This window comes from Bufo bufo, chromosome 3, assembly GCF_905171765.1.
Source record: "Bufo bufo chromosome 3, aBufBuf1.1, whole genome shotgun sequence".
Taxonomy (NCBI): Eukaryota; Metazoa; Chordata; class Amphibia; order Anura; family Bufonidae; genus Bufo; species Bufo bufo.
In genome coordinates, this window is record NC_053391.1 from 10,482,150 (window position 1) to 10,504,782 (window position 22,633).

General features: G+C 44.2%; 1 protein-coding gene across 1 annotated transcript in view; it reads left to right on the forward strand.

The window, feature by feature from the left end:
• GAP43 (growth associated protein 43) overlaps positions 1-22,300 on the forward strand; it is a 71,563-nt gene extending 49,263 nt beyond the window's left edge. Inside the window, exon 3 of the mRNA XM_040421737.1 lies at positions 21,411-22,300. Within this exon, the coding sequence (XP_040277671.1) occupies positions 21,411-21,499 (89 nt within the window). The 3' untranslated portion in view covers positions 21,500-22,300. The remainder of the gene's footprint in view (positions 1-21,410) is intronic.
• The last annotated feature ends 333 nt before the right edge of the window (positions 22,301-22,633 follow it).

A 22,633-nucleotide genomic window follows, 5' to 3' on the forward strand; every position in this document is an offset into this window, starting at 1 on the left:
GTGCCTTGTATTAACTTTCTCTACGTCATAAGTGCCATTTGCTGAAGTGACACAACCCATGAAGGACACACTGAAGGATGTAAATATTTATGCAGGAGGAGTTTGTTTTATTGCAGCATTTTCGCTCCGAGCTTTTCCTGTTCCAGCGCACGGCGTAGACGCAGATCATTTATGGAACTTTCTGTTTCTTCCCGCTATTTATTGTTAATCTACGGAGGTGTGACGGATATTCGCCGCTCCTCCTCTATCTCATGGCGGTTACTTAAGGGAAGGCTGGCGCCGGCGTAGCGAGTACTGGGCCCCCCCGCCGTCACGTCTGGGCTCCAGTAAAATGTAACGAGCTGGGACCATTGTGAGACAGAAGTGATACATTCTTGCCGTCTCCATGTTACGTCGGATTCTTTTTGCGCAGTTTCATTAAGTTATAATTAATAAACCTGAATTGATTATTAATTCGCTGCCCGGGACCGAGGGGTAAATTTTAGTTAATTAAAAACAGTAAATGAAATGCTGCCAAGGAGAGCCGTCCAGGCGGCTGGATTCACACAGGACCGGATAAAGGCAAGTCTTATACGTCTCCTTTCTGCTGAATCCACTTCTGGATTTGGCCCAAGAAAACTCCATCAAAACCTGCACGTGGGTTCTCTCCAGTCTTATGGAAATCACCTTTAACCCATTCAGGACCAAGCCAACTTTGGCTACTATGTATTTATTTTCTCAACGTTTTTTATTTTTCCGTTGACACAGAGGCTTGTTTTTGAGGACGAGTTGTATTTTGTAATGGCACCATCTAATGTCCCATATAATGTATTGAGGAGCTTCTAAAACAAATATTTGTAAGGGGAATACATTTTTTTTTATCTATGTGACAGTAGTTGTATGACAGCTTAGCTCCAGAGCCCCCCATGCACCCCCATCGGCTTTATGGTGTGTACGTACATCAGGTGATGGAAAGGGGCTGAACATTCTCAGACCTGAGACATCATTCAAATTATCTCAGGTCATTACAGACACAGTGATAGCAATTATGTGCACTTTATATTTTCTATATTTTTGACATAATAAAGTACTTTTTAATGGATTTGTTTTTTGTCATTTTAACTTTTTGTTTACATTTTTTGGCAATATTTTCCCCCTTCCTACTCCTCCCCACTGACAGAATTGCCCCACTTTTTACCCCTCCTGACAGCAGAATTGTCCCCCGTTCTAACCCTCCACTGACAGCAGAATTGTCCCCCGTTCTAACCCTCCACTGACAACAGAATTGTCCCCCCTCTCTACCCCTCCTAACTGACTACAAAATTGTTCCTCGTCCGACCCCGCTGACTGTAGCATTGTCCTCTTTACCATAACTCCTCCACTGGCAGCATCATTATTCCTGGCAGAAGCATAGCAATTCTTCCTACCAATTCCCCAACTGGCAGCAGCATTGCCCCCTTTATAACCCTTCTCCATTGGAAGCATCATTGCCTTCCAATCCTTCCTTCACTGTCAACAGCATTGTCACTCTTACTTCTTCCACCACTGACAGTAGAATTTTTTCTATTTCCACCACTCCCCCACTAGCAGCAACATTGTCCTTGGCAGCAGCATTATTCCCCTTCTATCCCTCCCCACTGGCAGCAGCATTGTACACCTTCTTAACAGTCCCCACTGATAGCATAATTGTCACTGACAGCAGCATTTTCCCCTTTATATCCCTCTTCTACTGGCAGCAGCATTGCCCCCTTTCGGTTCACTCTTCTACTGGTAGAAGCATTGTCCTCCTACTCACCGCTTCCGCAGTGGCAGCAGTATTATACCCCTACCCACCCCTTGCTCACCAGCAGTAATGTCCCTATCAGGACAGACTATTTTATTTTATTTTTTAAGGAGGTTTCTGATAAAAATAGGAGTACACCAGCTAATAGTTCCATGGTTGAAGGGACAGTTTGCCTAGCAGCACAAAGTATATTAGATACCTGCAGCTTTGGATTATGAAATTTCCAATAAGTTCCCTGTAGTGTCTTCAGGTTTGCCCATCTCTCTAATTTCATACCATCCTAGGAAGAAATAAGCTTATATAAGCTGAGTTTAGGATGTTGCAGACGTCAGATTCTTATGAGGACGTTCCGTGCAGATCTCTGTGATCCTATGTGTTCTCTCATGTAAAATGAATGCCATTGATTTTTAATAGCTGAAAATAATTTTGGTCTAAACACAGCATTTACAGCCATTCCTCCGAGTCGCTTCACTATTTTTGTCAATGGTAAATGTCGTCAGGCTGAGCTGATAATGGAGCAAGGAGCCATTAATCAGTGACAGCATGAGTAATTAGAGTTATTTTTACAGGAGGAACGTTCATGCGCTCTCAGCGGCGCAGTCAATGTATTGTTTAATATGAACTTTGTACTTTACAGAGGAGAAGAAGCAGAAGGAAATCAGTGTACATAAAAATCCAGGATAACGATTATGGATTTCACTTTTGTGATTCTGCAGTACCACACACCAGGCAATAGAGGGCACTCCAGAGCTTGATTTTATTAATTTATAACCCACTGTTGAGCCAGGTAATTTGTATTTGGGGGAGGTAAATAAGTATTTTCAACAAGTGCTCCGGCGGGGCTGCTTGCTATAGGCCAATGACCTCCAACTTGTGAAACTACAACTCTCAAAATGCCAGCTGAAAGTAGTAGTTTCACAGCGTCTGGTGAGCTGTAGGTTGGAGACCACCAGTGATTTCCAAACTGTGTCTCTCTGGGTGTAGCAAAACTACTACTCCCAGCATGCCCTGACAATCTAACTAGACCCCTAAGGTATATAACGTGTTACTATGGAAGTATAATACACATGACCTGAAGCCAAAGAGATTGGGGGTAAAATGACTGCAGGATCAGACTACACCGGGCTTATTTGTAGTCTGTTACTATGAAAATACATATGTCTGCATAGGAGCTGTAGACACAAAACGCTAGGAGATTTATAAATAAGACTATCTTGCAGAATTGCTCCATTTTTCACTTTAGATGCACCAGAGAACGGCCGTGCCCACACATTCTGCAGCAGGAGCTCTTCATATACATCACAAGTTACTAAGTTTCTTAACATATGGTGATTTTGTGATGGTGATCTATCATGACTACCTACTAGATATAAAGGAACACTCTATACCGAGGTCAGGTCCTGAGTGAGCATTACCCTTGGTGTTTGAATTCCTGTGTCATGTTCCGCCCACTCAGGTCCTGCATTAGGCATAACACAATGTAATAGTTCTGTGCAGGGTGTTCCTTTAAGAGTTGGTAATGTATTGAATGGAAGATGAGCACAGAAGTGATACCATCGCCCGGATAGATTGTTGAGCACGTTCTCGTGTCCAGTCCATTATCCGCTATCTGCGATGAACACATCCTGGCTATCGACAACATTTCATCAATACTCCGAAGTACGAGTCGTTAACTAATCACATCAGGTCGTTATTGGGATGTTAATTACCAGAATGTTCCAGTAAAATCATCCACTGTCACTGTTGACTACGTTGTATATACTCCTACCAAGCATCCAGTATCTAGTAATAGCCCACATGTCAGTGTGAGAGGGAATTTCCAGTTTATATTTAAGGAATAATGAAAAGTTTTACATTTTTCTAAAATATTTGGTTTCCTCACAATTTTAAAGATCTCTGGTTGCTGTCAGTGAATGAGAACACTCTTGCTTACATTCAGAGACAGTAATCTGTACCCAGCTAGTCCTGCTGTCAGCTGAGAAGTGGATACAATTGTATCCAGTCTGGACAATGCTCTGTGATATAAACAACCTGGACTCCAGACTGATACATTGTAGTCAAGAGATCTGCCATTCTGCTCATGTATTTAGCTTTGTCTAGAATGATGCAATTGTATCCATTTCTTAGCTGACAGCAGGACTAGCTGTGTGCAGGTTTACGGCCTCATTCACTGACAGCAAACAAATATCAAATTTATTAATCAAAATAGGGTCAAGGTTTTGCACTGGTTATCTTCTTAATATACCTGTGACACATGATAAAATTATATCTGCCTATAGTCACCACTAGATGGAGTTCAACACATACAGATTATACAGCCACCACTAGCGGGAGCTCAGGAGATTACTGCATACAGATATATACAGCCACCACTAGAGGGAGCTAAGGAGATTACTACATACAGATATATACAGCCACCACTAGAGAGAGCTCAGGAGATTACTACATACAGATATATACAGCCACCACTAGAGGGAGCTCAGGAGATTACTATATACAGATGTATACAGCCACCACTACAGGGAGCTCAGGAAATTACTACATACAGATATATACAGCCACAACTAGAGGGAGCTCAGGAGATTACTGCATACAGATATATACAGCCACCACTAGAGGGAGTTCAGGAGATTACTACATACAGATTATACAGCCACCACTAGAGGGAGCTCAGGAGATTACTGCATACAGATATATACAGCCACCACTAGAGGGAGGTCAGGAGATTACTATATACAGATATATACAGCCACCACTAGAGGGAGCTCAGGAGATCACTACATACAGATATATACAGCCACCACTAGAGGGAGCTCAGGAGATTACTACATACAGATATATACAGACACAACTAGAGGGAGCTCAGGAGATTACTGCATACAGATATATACAGCCACCACTAGAGGAAGGTCAGGAGATTACTACATACAGATATATACAGCCAGGGGAGCACCACCAATGAGGTCAGGCGAGGCGATCGCCTCAGGCAGCACCAAGTAGGGACAAGAGGGGGGCAGCAGAAGGGATATGGACAATGAGCGCTTTCATTGTGGCAAAGCGGTTAGGTTAAAAAATTGGCATTTGGGGGGAAGGCGTTGTTTCAGTTTTTGCCTAAGGCAGCAAAAAGGCTAGGTGCATCCCTGTATACAGCCACCAGTAAAGGGAGCTCAGGAGATTACTGCATATAGATATATACAGCCACCCCTAAAGGGACCTCAGGAGATTACTACATACAGATATATACAGCCACCACTAGAGGGAGCTCAGGAGATTACTACATACAGATATATACAGCCACCAGTAAAGGGAGCTCAGGAGATTACTGCATATAGATATATACAGCCACCCCTAAAGGGACCTCAGGAGATTACTACATACAGATATATACAGCCACCACTAGAGGGAGCTCAGGAGATTACTACATACAGATATATACAGCTACCACTAGAGGGAGCTCAGGATAATACTACATGCAGGTATATACAGCCACCACTAGCACTAGAGGGAGCTCAGGAGATTACTACATGCAGATATATACAGCCACCACTAGAGGGAGCTCAGGAGATTACTATATACAGATATATACAGCCACCACTAGAGGGAGCTCAGGAGATTACTATATAGAGATATATACAGCCACCACTAGAGGGAGCTCAGGAGATTACTACATACAGATATATACAGCCACCACTAGAGGGAGCTCAGGAGATTACTACATACAGATATATACAGCCACCACTAGAGGAAGCTCAGGAGATTACTACATACAGATATATACAGCCACAACTAGAGGGAGTTCAGGAGATTACTACATAGAGATATATACAGCCACCACTAGAGGGAGCTCAGGAGATTACTGCATACAGATATATACAGCCACCACTAGAGGGAGCTCAGGAGATTACTACATAGAGATATATACAGCCACCACTAGAGGGAGCTCAGGAGATTACTGCATACAGATATTTACATCTAATACTAGAGGGAGCTCAGGAGATTACTATATACAGATATATACAGCCACCACTAGAAGGAGCTCAGGAGATTACTACATACAGGTATATACAGCCACCACTAGAGGGAGCTCAGGAGATTACTATATACAGATATATACAGCCACCACTAGAGGGAGCTCAGGAGATTACTACATACGGATATATACAGCCACCACTAGAGGGAGCTCAGGAGATCACTACATACGGATATATACAGCCACCACTAGAAGGAGCTCAGGAGATTACTACATACAGATATATACAGCCACCACTAGAGGGAGCTCAGGAGATTACTACATACAGATATATACAGCCACCACTAGAGGGAGCTCAGGAGATTACTACATACAGATATATACAGCCACCACTAGAGGGAGCTCAGGAGATTACTACATACAGATATATACACAGCCACCACTAGAGGGAGCTCAGGAGATTACTACATACAGATATATACAGCCACCACTAGGGAGAGCTCAGGAGTTTACTACACACACATATATACAGCCACCACTAGAGGGAGCTCAGCAGATTACAGTTTACAGATATATACAGCCACCACTAGAGGGAGCTCAGGAGATTACTACATACAGATATATACAGACAGCACTAGAGGGAGCTCAGGAGATTACTACATACAGATATATACAGTCACCACTAGAGGGGGCTCAGGAGAATACTACATACAGATATATACAGTCACCACTAGAAGGAGCTCAGGAGATTACTGCATACAGATATATACAGCCACCACTAGAGGGATCTCAGGAGATTGCTACATACAGATATATACAGCCACCACTAGAGGGGGCTCAGGAGAATACTACATACAGATATATACAGCCACCACTAGAGGGAGCTCAGGAGATTACTACTTACAGATATATACAGCCACCACTAGAGGGAGCTCAGGAGATTACTACATACAGATATATACAATCACCAATAGAGGGAGCTCAGGAGATTACTACATACAGGTATATACAGCCACCACTAGAGAGAGCTCAGGAGATTACTACATACAGATATATACAGCCACCACTAGAGGGAGCTCAGGAGATTATTACATACAGATATATACATCTAATACTAGAGGGAACAACACAGTTTTGTTGGTCTTTCAAACGTTTTACTTAAATTTTTTTGGTCTCACCTTGTGAACCACTATTATAATGCACTGCAATATGTTGGCATTGGCGCTCTGCGATCGTCTTATGGGGTGTTAGTGGGGATGACAACACCTCTTTTAAACCCCTTAGATGCCATAGATGCCGTTTACCTTGGCATCTAGGGGGTTAAAGAGGAATTGTCTCTGATCACCGCTTTTGCAACAAGATATCAATATTCTATCTGACAGCCTCTGCTCATGGTGTGGATACATCTCATGACCCTGCGTCATCACAGTGGCATAATAATACAGTATGGCAGTCCGCATTCAGGTCCGTCCTCCGCTCATGATGTAATAATAGGTAATTTTTCCCAGAATCAAAAGGATAGGGTGCAAGTGATTTCTGGGGCATCAGCGTACATACTCAGTCCCATAGACTTTGGATTGGCAGGGAGCTTGCTCGACCACTGCTCCATTCAAGTAGAGGACATGGGATTAGTGATTAGGGAAGGGGGATGGGGGGTCCCCAGACATCAGACATTTATCCTGTGGCATTTACACAACAGGACTTCATTTTCCTAATGGTTTGTAGCACTCAGCTCAGTAATTAGAATTTCCAATTCTGCTTATACCTGCTCTTTGAATAACACGATACATTAAACCTTTAATTATTAAAAGTTTCCAAGCTGCAAAGTTCTGGTTGGGACTGAAATATAGGTCATGATATAAACTTTAGGGGAAGGACCAGTTTTTATTGTTCCAATTCATCTAAAATAAAAAAAGGAAGCAACTTTGTAATTAGTCCTCATTCAAAATATTTTCAAGCAGACCTATTTGTCTCCATGGTAACAGACTACAAACAGACGCTGCATAGTCAGATACTTCTGTTATATTGCCATCCATCTGTCGTCTCATTTTCACTTGCTTAGAGAGAGAGGAAGGAAAGGAGTATAAATCAGTCTACACAGGATGTGTTTGAGGTCTGATACTAGGGAGACGCACAGGAGCTGTATACACTGGGCAGTAGGTTATTTTTTAATTAAGACTATTTGGAAAGATCTTATGGAAAAAATAGGACAATCCATTGAATAAAACGTAACTTTTCATTTAACATGTTAAAACTCCATGGCGTACCCCGGCTGACGCGTTTCGCGCATTGCAAGGATGCCACTTTTTTCATTGTAGATGAATTTGAACAATACAATCACTGGTAGCAAGGCTAGACTTTCCCTTTAAGATAATGTAAAGTCTATACAAGTTGCTTAAAGGGGTTTTCTGGGATTTTAATATTGATGACCAATCCTCAGGATAGGTCATAAGTATCAGATCGGCGGAGGTCTGACGCCCGGCACCCCCGCCGATCAGCTCTATGTGATATCGATGACCTATCCTGAGGAGAGGTCAGCAATAGTAAAATACTGGAAAACTCCTTTAAAAGTGTTCTTCACAATCCCTTTTTGAAGGGCCCCCCAACACTGAGCTGATGACAATGTATCTTATTACTGCCATCTCCTGTAATGAGCTGTAATTTGTGGCAGAAGTCACCAGCAGGCTTCCATTTCTACTGCAGCACCCCCACAGGAGAAAAGAAGTATTGCACAATTCTTATTGAAATCAACAGGCTTTCCATATAATGTAGGAATGCGCCAGGTCCTCCAGAATGAGCAATGCTCTTTGTCGCGACTTGTCCTGAACATGAGAACCTTGTCATTGAAAGAACTTTCCGTTTCCTCTGTTGCTTTCAAGACATCCCTCCCCTCCCCCTGAATCCTGCATCTTTTCATCCCGCAAAGCTTACGTTTTGCACATCTGATAAAATTAACTGTTTCACAATGCTTGAAACCTTTAATTTACTCTCACTTTGTCAGTGCTGCTGATAAATTGTTGTTACGGGCGGGAAATATTTCTAGACAAACTTGTCAACAGATCCTACCCGGCTGTCAACCAGAAGAATACGGACAACTACAACAGCGAAGAACGGCGAGGAAACAAAGAAGTGATCTGCGCTTAACAGACCGTTAAAAAAACAAATAGTTTGTACAGTAGCAAAGACCTCTCTGTCTGCAGCTACCACTGGGGGGAGCTCTATGCTGGCGGGACACTGTATGCATCATCTGTCTGGTCACAACCAAACTTCCCAATATGTAGTCACTACCAGAAAACTTGCTTTAAAGGGGCCTTTTATATACTGTATATCCAATCTGCTTTCTATATAGGAGGTTGCACTATATATATATATATATATATATATATATATATATACACTGCGTGCAGAATTATTAGGCAAATGAGTATTTTGACCACATCATCCTCTTTATGCATGTTGTCTTACTCCAAGCTGTATAGGCTCGAAAGCCTACTACCAATTAAGCATATTAGGTGATGCGCATCTCTGTAATGAGAAGGGGTGTGGTCTAATGACATCAACACCCTATATCAGGTGTGCATAATTATTAGGCAACTTCCTTTCCTTTGGCAAAATGGGTCAAAAGAAGGACTTGACAGGCTCAGAAAAGTCAAAAATAGTGAGATATCTTGCAGAGGGATGCAGCACTCTTAAAATTGCAAAGCTTCTGAAGCGTGATCATCGAACAATCAAGCGTTTCATTCAAAATAGTCAACAGGGTCGCAAGAAGCGTGTGGAAAAACCAAGGTGCAAAATAACTGCCCATGAACTGAGAAAAGTCAAGTGTGCAGCTGCTAAGATGCCACTTGCCACCAGTTTGGCCATATTTCAGAGCTGCAACATCACTGGAGTGCCCAAAAGCACAAGGTGTGCAATACTCAGAGACATGGCCAAGGTAAGAAAGGCTGAAAGACGACCACCACTGAACAAGACACACGAGCTAAAACGTCAAGACTGGGCCAAGAAATATCTCAAGACTGATTTTTCTAAGGTTTTATGGACTGATGAAATGAGAGTGAGTCTTGATGGGCCCGTGGCTGGATTGGTAAAGGGCAGAGAGCTCCAGTCCGACTCAGACGCCAGCAAGGTGGAGGTGGAGTACTGGTTTGGGCTGGTATCATCAAAGATGAGCTTGTGGGGCCTTTTCGGGTTGAGGATGGAGTCAAGCTCAACTCCCAGTCCTACTGCCAGTTTCTGGAAGACACCTTCTTCAAGCAGTGGTACAGGAAGAAGTCTGCATCCTTCAAGAAAAACATGATTTTCATGCAGGACAATGCTCCATCACATGCGTCCAAGTACTCCACAGCGTGGCTGGCAAGAAAGGGTATAAAGGAAGAAAATCTAATGACATGGCCTCCTTGCTCACCTGATCTGAACCCCATTGAGAACCTGTGGTCCATCATCAAATGTGAGATTTACAAGGAGGGAAAACAGTACACCTCTCTGAACAGTGTCTGGGAGGCTGTGGTTGCTGCTGCACGCAATGTTGATGGTGAACAGATCAAAACACTGACAGAATCCATGGATGGCAGGCTTTTGAGTGTCCTTGCAAAGAAAGGTGGCTATATTGGTCACTGATTTGTTTTTGTTTTGTTTTTGAATGTCAGAAATGTATATTTGTGAATGTTGAGATGTTATATTGGTTTCACTGGTAAAAATAAATAATTGAAATGGGTATATATTTGTTTTTTGTTAAGTTGCCTAATAATTATGCACAGTAATAGTCACCTGCACACACAGATATCCCCCTAAAATAGCTAAAACTAAAAACAAACTAAAAACTACTTCCAAAAATATTCAGCTTTGATATTAATGAGTTTTTTGGGTTCATTGAGAACATGGTTGATGTTCAATAATAAAATTAATCCTCAAAAATACAACTTGCCTAATAATTCTGCACTCCCTGTGTATATATATATATATATATATATATAAAAGTTATTTTGCTCTCTCCCAGGTGTAGAGAGGTCTTGTGTCTGGCCAAGGTACTGGGTTGTGTACAGGTAAATTTCTCTTAATTGTGCCCCCTCCTGGATTGGGGAAGGGGGTGACATATATAAAGGGCAAAATCCTGGGAACCATTTCCACCAGGGAAAACTGCATAAGAAAAAGGGGCAAAACACATATCTCATAGGGTCCCATAGCAAAACATAGCATAGGCCCCCCTTACCCCACCAAGTTTTCCAGTATGAATGCATCAAACACCCTCAGGCCATGTAGAATGCCCCCGATTTCTGATGATTTTACAACTTGGCTCATTAAGGGGAAGAAATTTTAATAAATAAAAATTGTGATAAGAAAGTCGCCCTATGCATCACCCACTTTATTGTCAGAAATAGTAGAACAGATACTTCATAAATACTTCTGTACACCATATTTCTGTCGGGACTGTAGGTAGGGACAGACGAGGACAGTGAGTCCCTGAACTAGAACCCAGCCCACTTTCCCTACCTACTTGCAGAGTAAAAGCCTAAATGGCAGAACCGCGACAGTCCCTACACTAGTATAGGTGCAGGACAAACAATGACAATACAGACAACAAAATGCAGAGTACAAAATGGGTCAGAACCAAACGGGCTGCACAGTACCAAAGTGTGAGACAAAGGGTGGTCAGAAGACAAGCCAGGGTCAGGAACACTGGGAATAAATAGCAATACAGGAACCAGCTAGAGCCAACAAAGACTGTCCCTTGACCAGTACCTGATTGGTCCAGTGGCCTGGCGCTCCAATAGTTGTTCAGCTGGGCAGATGGACTGTCATTCAGCACACACGCACTGCGGGGAGAAACAGAGCATTGCGCTGGTTGCTAAGCCATGCCGAATCTAAGGATCGCGCCGCAGGAGCCTGGATGGTGCATTCCTTACAATTTCTCACTGTATTTACACCAGACAAATGGCAAAAATACACTGATAAATCTCCTGCTTCCCTTCACACAGTATATCATAAAACTGCTACGACTAGGGGGAGCTCAGAGCATAGGACTTTATACAATTACCATTGACTGCAATGGAAGCTGCAATAGTCTCTTTGTACTGAGCTCCCTCTTCTGGCAGCTGCCTGAACATGCAGTGTTTTATATGTTGGGAACAGAAGGAGTTCAGTGCCGCCCCCTCCTCCCGGACCCAATAACAGTCATGTGGACCGCCTCCATGGAAGGTATACCACTGGACACTGCCATGTCACCTGCCACCATCATAGTTTTATCCAGATGTCCATACACTCGGAATTTATGTTCTTCATGAGCCTTTGTATCTCAAGTATTATTCACCGTGTCAGATGACAAACGGTTATCAGGCAGGAAAGCTTTAGGGAAAGGCAGTAAACTCAGGACTCTGATGTATTGTCCTTCACTTCTCAGTGATACATTGTATCCGATTATATTCTGCTGCAAGTAACCCCATGAGAGATGTTGCCCTTGTCAGGATTTGGTGAGGTGTGATGCAAGTCAAGTCTTTTGCAATTAAAGAGCACCAACCCTCAGGATCAGCCCCATTAGACCAAGCCTACTATATGTTAGGGTTGTTCCTGCTGATTAAAATGACACCTGTCTTGTGAAAATCGGTTTTGACTTTCCCTAGAAAAAATACTTTTATTCTTTATGAAAACGAGGGCCTCAGTGATAGAGACCAGCCCCCCAGTCTACCTCAGCTTTCCAGTGCTGATCCTGCCCGCTGGGTGCTCTCACTTGTATAAAGAATAAAAGTATTTTTTCTTGGGAATTTTTACCAAGCAAGTATCATTTTACTCAGCAGGATCAATCCTACCATGTATAATAGGGTTGATTCTTCTGAAAGGTGCTGTCTAAGCTGGGGGTCTTGATAACTGGTCTTTGTCTCATACGAGCGGCACCATTCCTCCCCTACCAGTGCTGACCGCCATTCAGTAGACAGAACCAAAAATGAGGTTCTAAGAAACATTTGCTGCAGTGGTAGCCTCCAGCTGTTGTAGAACTACAACTCCCATCATGCTTGGACATGCAGGGCATGCTGGGAGTTGTCGTTTCGCCACAGTTGGAGGGCCATGAGTTTGTCATCCATAATCTAGACTGTGGACCACAAGTATTTAATTGCCGATGGGACCCCTTAATAAGGACATGTAACATAATTGTTAAAAAGGTGTTTCAACAAGACCCACCCTCATTGAGCAGAAGTCATTTACATGCAGTATATCCTGAAGCTGTAAAGAGTCTCTCTCTCTGGAGGACACGTCCTGTCCTGCATTACACAGACATCCCTTTGATGTGACAGGACATTGTGTAATACTTGTCAAGGGAACTTTATAACAAAAAAGGAATTGTCCAAAGTGGAGATCCCCTCTAAAAATTGCAGCTACACAAGAGGTATTACGTGCAGCCACCCTATAACAGAACCCGATCTGGCCGCCATTTTGCATTCAGTCTTTTGCCAGTGTAGGGAGAGGATGCTGTGTGGAGCAGGGACAGTTAGGGACACCAAACGCTGGCTAATAGGGCCACAAAAGTCCTTTTAAGGACTGGTATAGGTGTGCTATTGATAGGTGTGATACACAGAGGGGTATGATATACTGATAATATACTTTCTAACATAGAAATTATATTATAGTGCATTTGTATTGTGCAGCAGTTGTGTGCGGTTCTGCTGCGATACCGCAGGTATATAAAGGGACAAACACTATTGGAACAACTAATTGCAATTGGCGTGATATACCTGTTGCCCCCAAAAAAACTGATTGAGGGGTGTGATATACCTGCTTCCATAAAATACTGTTTGAGGCCTGTGATATACCTACTTCCGCAAATACTGCTCTTCTATAGGGACTTTGTCACAGGGTCATTTTGAAAATGACAGGCAGAGGAAGAGGCAGGCCATTCCGCAGGGGTGGTAGGGTCGGGCAGGTGCACCAGGCCGGAGCCTGAGTGGGAAGTTAGAGAAGGTGCGTGCGATTACGTCAAAGGACGCACCAGAGTTGGTTGAGTGGCTCACTCAGCCTTCCGCTTCTGCACCCTCCTCATCCTCTGTATCTGCACCCTCCTCACTGTCTGCTGTGTGCACCCCTAAAGACACCACCACCACCACCATAGCCCCTCCACTCGAGTCAGAGGAATTATTTTCCTATCCATTCCCAGACCTTACCGATGCGCAGCCTTTCTTGGCATCGGATGAGGAAGAGGAGGTAGCAACGGCCGCCACCCAGCGGTCTGACGACAATACCCAGATCAGCCCAAGGACGGAGGTCCCCGCTATTGCTGCCTATTCCGAGATCTCTAATGTCAGTGGTGGTGAAGGTGACGATGATGCCGGTTCGATGGACGTCAAGTGGGTGCCCACAAGAGAGGAAGAGGAGGGAAGTTCAGAGGGAGAGACGGAGCAGCAGATAGGGAGGAGAAGCAGGCACAGCTCACAGTGCACAGGAGGCAAAAAGCGGACTGCAGATGTATCTGGAGTGAGCCGTCCACCATGCTCAGTCACATCTGGCGCTCCCAGGACGCCAGCACATGGCTCCGCAGTGTGGTTTTTTTTTAACGTGTCCGCTGCTGACACTAGTATTGCCATCTGCAGCCTGTGCTGTCAACGCATAAGTCGCGGTAAGCCCAACACTCACCCAGGGATGACCGCCTTAACAAGGTACCTGGCCTCCCATCACCGAGCCCAGTGGGAGCAACGCCATCAGAACCCACAACGCCACACTCCCGGCGCTCCATGTCCTGCCTCTTCTCCTTCTCCTCTCTCCTCCGATTTGTCCTCCACTCCACCATGCCATCGTCGCGTTCATCTGGCAACAAGGCAGGATAACCCTCTTGCCCAACGGCTGACCGCTGGCTTGTCGGAACTGCTAGCCCGCCAACTACTGCCATATAAACTGGTGGACTCTGAGGCCTTTAGAAAATTTGTGGCCATTGGCACACAGCAATGGAAGGTCCCCGGAAGGAAATATTTCTCCCAGAAGGGCATCCCAGAGCTATATGGTCATGTTCAGCAGCAAGTGAATATATCTCTGGCACACAGTGTCGGTGCCAATATACATCTGACCACAGACACATGGTCTAGCAAACACGGGCAGGGAAGTTACATAACTGCCCACTGGGTGAATCTTCTGACGGCCGTCAAGCATGTAACTCGTGGCACCCATGTGGATTTGGTGTTACCGCCATGGATTGCATGCAGGCCTGACTCTTCTTCTCCTCCTCCTACTCCACCCTCCGTCTCCTCCTTGGCTGACTCCTTTTCCACTGCTGCCGCCTCTTCCGCTGCACCCCCCAAGCTCCCCAGAAACTATTCGACGTGCCAAGTGACACGTTGCCATGCTTTGCTGCGGCTGTTGTGCCTGGAAACCAAGAGCCACGCCGGTCCTGCTCTCCTTTCAGCTCTGCGGTCACAGGCCGATCAGTGGCTAACCCCGCTCAATTTGACAGTTGGCAAAGTGGTGTGCGACAACGGTGCCAATCTGCTGAGCGCGCTGAAACAGGGAAAAAGGACACACGTGCCGTGCATGGCACACGTCCTGAACTTAGTCGTGCAGCGATTCTTTGCCAAATACCACTGGTTCCAGGACGTCTTGCGTCAGGCCAGGAAAATCTCTGACCATTTTAGATCTTACACGGCCATGGCTCGCCTTGCTGACGTTCAGCGGCGACACCACCTGCCCCTCAGACGTCTGATTTATGACTGCCCGACGCGCTGGAACTCCACCTTGTATAGGCTTGATAGGTTGCTCCAGCAGAAACGTGCTATTAACGACTACCTGTACGAACTCTGCGGCAGGACAGGTTCTGGGAAGCTTGTTTTTTTTTCACCGCGCCAGTGGCTGCTCATGTGCGACGCATGCAGACTTCTCGGCCATTTGATGAGATCACCAAACTGGTCAGTCGCAGCCAGGGCGCCATCAGTGACATCGTACCTTACACCTTCTTTCTGGAACGTGCATTGCGTTGTGTCATTGATCAAGCCGTCGAGGAGCAGGAAGATGAGGAAGTCACAAGGCTGAATGAATTCCCAGGGGGGCTACTCCATCTGAGACAAGTCAGCAGGAATGTGAAGAGAAGTCAGAGGAGGATGGTGGTGAAGAGAAGTCAGAGGAGGAGACCAAGGACGACATTCTCCTGGGCGATGAGCAGGAGCCAGGCCGCTCCACCGCTTCCAATTTAGTGCAAATGGGGGCCTTCATGCTCTAGTGTTTGAAGAGGGACCCTCGTATAAAAAGCATAAAGTGCAAGGACCAGTACTAGGTGGCAACATACTTAGATGCCCGGTACAAACACAAAATGGCGGACATGTTACCAGCATCACAGAGGGCTGTCAGAATGCAGCATTTCCAGGCCTTGCTGCGAGAGATGCTGCATTCTGCTGTTGCGGGCGCTGGCAGAGGAATTTCCACCCACAGAAAAACAGTTGTGCGTACCAATCCTACCGCCCTGTAAGAAGAGTGCGGTTTGAAAATGTGTTGGTCACTTCGGATATGAGATCATTCTTGCAGCCAACCCATCGACAGCCGCCCTCCGGATCCAGCCTCAGGGGACGCCTAGACCGACAGGTGTCCGACTACATCGGGTTAACGGCCGATGTGGACGCTCTGAGAAGTGAGAAACCCCTGGACTACTGGGTGTGCAGGCTTGACCTGTGGCCAGAGCTGGCACAATTTGCCATGGAACTCTTGGATTGCCCCCCGTCGAGTGTCCTGTCCGAAAGGACGTTCAGCGCAGCAGGGGGGGATCGTGACCGATAAGCGCACTCGCCTAGCTCACGACAGTGTGGACTACCTCACATTTCTAAAAATGAATGAGGCATGGATCTCGGAGGAATTCAACACCTGTGACGACCACGTTTGATTGAGTTTCCTCATGCCAGCCCACACATATCCGCCACCACCCAGAACAAAGAATGGTTCTTGCCTTATGCATATACAGCGGCATAAAAGGCCTTTTCTGTCCGGTGAATGCCTAATGTTTGGGGCCTCGGAGGAATTCAACACCTGTGACGACCACGTGTTATCGAATTTCAACTATTTTCATTAGTTTTTTTTTCAAGAAGGGGGATTTTGTTAGCCATGTTTTTAATCCAATTTTATATTTTTTGTTCTTTTAAACATATGTATTTGACATCTATTTGTACTGGCCTGCAGTAAAATTGATATCCAATGACCGTCTAATATACCTCCAGCCACATAATCACTTGGTGTTTTCTGTACGGTGAATGCATAATTTTTGGGGCCTGTAATCTAACTGGCCAACAGTAAAATTGTTATACGGTGACCCCCTAATGTACCTGCAGCCACATTATCAATAGTTCTTTTCTGTACGGTGAATTAATAATTTTTGGGGCCTGTAGTCCACTGGCCGGAAGTAAAATTGTTATCCACTGGCCATCTAATGTACCTCCAGCCACATAATCACTTGATGTTTTCTGTCCAGTGAATGCCTAATGTTTGGGGCCTGTACTCCCGTGGCCTAAAATAAAAATTTTCTAGGCTCCAGCATGGCACATTTTTGAGAATTTCCCTTTAAGACACATTAAAATGGCCCCTGATTAAAATAAATATTTTTTGTGGGAATTTTTGCCATTAATCCCCATCTGGTATGTCACTGTCCATGTCGTGGGACTATTTATGCACTTCTAGTAAGTATTTGGTGGCTGCAACTACGACCTGAAGGTTTTTCAGGTTCGCCTGCCATTAAAGTGAATGGGGCCCGCCGCAAACTTGCGGTTCGCGAACATTTGATAGCGTTCGCGAATCGTCCCGGCCGATGTTCGTCCATCACTACTTGCCACCGCTCCACTCTGGCTAGTATGAGGGGTCCCAAGTGGGGAACTCCACCTACGAAGCCAATATGGGGGCTATGGAAAGTCATCCTACAAATGGCTCCCAATTTACACACCACTGTGGTGCACTTTGCCTGGGCCCTTTCAAAAATTGATAGGGTGTTCCTATCTGATAAAGTAATGGCATAGAGCTGGGATTCACCATCACAATAAGGGCTCATGCAAACGAGCGTAGTGGCTCAGTGCCCATATTGCGGACCGTAAAAGGCCGGTCCCCAATTTACAGGCACTGGCCGCGTGCACTCCGTGGTGCGGATGCAGAAACATTACCTTGAATGGGTCCCCGACCAACAAGATATGACTGAATATAGGACTTCACCTATCTTTTGCAGGGCGGAAGCATGAATTGGAAGCCCATGGAAGCACTACAAAGTGCTTCAGTGGGCTTTCAGGCCCGTGACTCCATACCGCAATAAAATAGGACATTCAAGTTAATGGGTCCACATCTGCACCATGGAGTACACACGGCCATTGCCTGTATATTGAGGACCGGCCATTTACGGTCTGCAATATGGGCGCTGAGTCATTACGCTCGTGTGCATGAGCCCTAACCTTTGCACCTAGCTTTTTATATAAGGTTTTAGTCATTTGCAACTTGGAGAAAACAAACAAGCAAGCATACATGAATTAAATAGCAAATACTTATATTTGTAGAAAACAATTTTTATTTTTGCATTTTTATTGCAAAATTGAATTTTTTTTATTGCAGATTTGCATTTTTGGTGCAGATTTGTATCTTTGTTGTAGATTTGTATTTGTTGCAGATTTGTATTTTTTGCAGATTTTTATTTTTGTTGCAAATTTGTATCTTTGTTGTAGATCTTTCTATATTATTGCAGATTTTCATTTTTGTTGTAGATTTATGTTTTATCGCAGATTTGTATTTTTGTTGTAGATTTGTATTGCTTTTGAGCTCAGATCCAGCACCCAAATGGCCAAGAAGGAACAGATCTTGTTTTTTTTCCTTCCTGGTCCTCCTAGAAAATTGTTTAATCGGGTCCACCAGCTAAAAGATGGTAGTTTCCACAGCAACCATGCAGCTGTTGTCTAGACACTGTGCTTTGTGGGTCCCTGTTGGCGTCATGCCCTTTATATCCTCAGCCCAGGGTCCTGCACACACACACCACACTCTTCTGCGTGTCCCAGGGTGATCGCCTCTGACAAACGAGGGGAATGAGAGTATTTTTAACTTGTCAAGTGGAAAAATGGAGAACAATTAGGTTAGGCACAAATGTCTGTCTAATTGCATTATGTTATCTTACATAAGCTTCACTTCCACTACAGAAAATCTACAGCCACCCCCGCCCGCCGGAGGAAGCCTGGCCTTACTCTGATTACTGTATTGATAAAATATTAATAATATTTTTCTATATAATGTGAATTTCACTGATCAGTGGACCAAGAATGTTTCTAAAATTTGATGGAAAATTGTAACCTTCTTTGTGGCTCCACCGAGCTGAACTGTGCAAATAAACTATGATAGATACTATTGACAGTTTAAAGGTTTCCTTGGCTTTAGGAGGCACTTTAGAAACCTCTACAAATACCAGGTTTGCTGTGCCCAGCATTACACATCGGTGGCGCTGTATTCTGGTAACACACTGCCATCTAGTAATACCATTGTATTCCTGGGAAGCCACCTACTTCTAGTCTCCCAGAAATTCCCTGGGGAAGAGGAAAAGTGTTCAAAAGCATCTCTAGAGCAGTAGACCCAATGCGAGCAGACACCCCATTATGACGGGGTCTTTGGCTCTATAGACACTAATACATATGACGCCATAGATATATATATATATAAAGTTTTTTTCTGATGTGAGTGCGCTCGTACCAGGGGCCAGACCTGTGCAGCAATGTCTGCTTACTCCACACTCCCAAACAGTATTAATAATGGTTCTACACATGTAATAATTCGACATGACTACACAATGATACAAATATAATAAAGTGTGCCCCAATGATAATGGTATACAGGTTTTATTTTTTGTGTATTCTGTATGTTGCTCTGGATGGCAGTATACATGTATGTTCCGTGTCTATAACATACCTGGTGATCTACTGAAATATCCATATTGCCAGAAGGAAAATCCTAATCTGCTCTGCTGATTGCATTCATTTTCCCTGCGTAGTGTTGTCCACATTACAGCAGATTACACGGGATTAATGTAATCCTTTCCCCCGGAGAAGCTGTAATCTTATTTGTGGATTTTCAAGGCGGGAAGGGCGGTTGGTATGATGCAAGTGCCAATCATTTCCCTGCTTCACACCCTTCAGCTTGGGTATGTGAAGGCATGTTATCTGAATCCACTGGAGCCACGGTATTGGTTGCATCTCTACTGTGCTGATACATTGTTTCACGCATGGTCCGAATTCGGTGAGATATGTGCCTCCAGGTCTGCAGGAAGTGTAATTTACTCATGGAAATGAGTCAAGTGTATGAGTGAACGGATAGGCTACATTCTCAGTGATGTCACTAATCTCTAGTGAATGGATAGGCTACATTCTCAGTGATGTCACCGCTGATCTCTAGTGATTGGATAGGCTACATTCTCAGTGATGTCACCGCTCTCTGATGAATAGATAGGCTACATTCCCAGTGATGTCACTAATCTCTAGTGAATGGATAGGCTGCACTCTCGTGATGTGAGCACTGATCTCTAGTGAATGGATAGGCTGCATTCTCAGTGATGTCACCGCTGATCTCTAGTGATTGGATAGGCTGCACTCTCGTGATGTCAGCACTGATCTCTAGTGAATGGATAGGCTGCATTCAAAGGGATGTCACCGCTGATCTTTGAGGATGGATAGGCTGCACTCTCGTGATGTCAGTGCTGATCTCTAGTGAATGGATAGGCTGCCTTCTCAGTGATGTCACTGCTGATCTCTAGTGAATGGATAGGCTGCACTCTTGTGATGTCAGCGCTGATCTCTAGTGAATGGATAGGCTGCATTCTCACTGATCTCACCACTGATCTCTAGTGAATGGATAGGCTGCATTCTCAGTGATGTCACCGCTGATCTCTAGTGAATGGATAGGCTGCACTCTTGTGATGTCAGCGCTGATCTCTAGTGAATGGATAGGCTGCATTCTCAGAGATGTCAGCGCTGATCTCTAGTGAATGGATAGGCTGCATTCTTACTGATCTCACCACTGATCTCTAGTGAATGGATAGGCTGCATTCTCAGTGATGTCACCACTGATCTCTAGTGAATGGATAGGCTGCATTCTCTGTGATGTCAGCACTGATCTCTAGTGAATGGATAGGCTGCATTCTCAGTGATGTCATCACTCTATAGAGAAAGGTTAGGCTGCATTCTCAGTGATGTCACCGCTGATCTCTAGTGAATGGATAGGCTGCACTCTTGTGATGTCAGCACTGATCTCTAGTGAATGGATAGGCTGCATTCTCAGTGATGTCATCACTCTATAGAGAAAGGTTAGGCTGCATTCTCAGTGATGTCACCACTGTTCTTTGGTGAATGGATAGAGTATGTACTCAGTGATGTCACCAGTCTTTAGTGAGTGGATAGGCTGCATTCTTAGTGATGTCACCAGTCTCTGACAGCCTCTCCAATATTCTTACCCTTAACAGTAGGACAGGGGAGAGGAGAAGAGGAATCTGAAAGCAGAGTAAATCATCCACAAGGTGGTTGATGCTAATGACCCTTATCCGTGGTGCTGAGTGATTAAATTGTCTGTACACACTGACAAATCTGCTCGGACTGTAATTTTTTTTAAAGCAAAATTTAGGGGATTTTTTTTTAATTTTTTTTATGAAATCCAAAATGTTAGGAAAAACATCCTGCGAGTTGACCACTCACAACCTTTCTTTTATTTATTTTCCAGATGACGTAGAAGCAACCAAACCTAGTGAAAGTGCCCAACAAGAAGAGGCTACCAGTGAAGAGCCCAAGGCGGACCAAGAAAATGCCTGAACACATTGAAATCCCCCCTGTTACTCTCCTCTTGGACTCCATCGTTTTACCCTCCCGGCTCCTCCTTGACCTTTCGACTCTCTTCCTCACGTGGGTTCCTCCACCTCACTCCCTCTTCTTCTTTCTCTGTGTGGCAGAACATGTAAAAAAAAAAAAAAAAAAAAAAAAAAAAGCAGGAAAGTTTCAGTCAAACAGTGTGGCTTAAACATTTTAAGTGTTTCTTGGTGTTGTTATGGCAAGTTTTCCAGTATGGTCCAATCCGATTCATTTTGGACAATTCTTTCGCACTGTATCCAAGTTTACTTCCAGCTCCCTCGCTCTTCTCTCTTTCCCTCTGTTACACTGTGTGCAATGTTCCGTTACTCTATGGGTTACAAATCAATCCAGTGAATTTCAAAAAGCGTCTCTTAAGTTTGTCTTTTGTTTTTTTCATTTTCTTTGTTTTCTTATTTTTTATACATTTATTGATATTATTATTTTATCACATTCTTGTTCCTCTTCAATGTGATGGAATGAACTTCTCAAAACTAATTAGCCCTCCCTACGGTTTGTTTTCCAAAATAAAGCGATGTGCCAATTAGCGTCTATATCCGGCAGTCACCCGTGTATTTTTCTTGTCCAGCTCGCTGTCTTGACTCTGACGCCTCAGGAGATCTGAGAAGTCTGCCTATGTTTTCTATCGTATTTCAGATGTTAGTCCTATATGTTGTGAATGAGGAACACAGTCACTCGCAAGGCATTGAGAATGTATGGTCTGGTTTTTGGCAAACACAGAGGTAATAAATAGTTTGATCTCCAGTTCTGGGCCGTGTCATGTGCAATATGTTCCAATAAATTTCATGTTAAATTGATACCAAGTTATTAGAAGAGATGGGTGAATGGATCCAGAAAATTGGTGAATTGGAGTCCTCTACTAGACCAACCAGCCAACCACCTTTAGGATGCATTAGGTGAACCATTATGGGATTCATTTCCTGTCCAATTTGGCAAATTTTTGATTCAGAACAAATCGAAGTTGCTCCAATTGCCCTGGAAATTGGCATATAACACTCGCTAATCTCTTAGGACTCTCTCTTTTTGTTAATTTTTTTTAATGATATTTTTCTCTTTTTCCCCACCCCGCTTTTAGTTCTT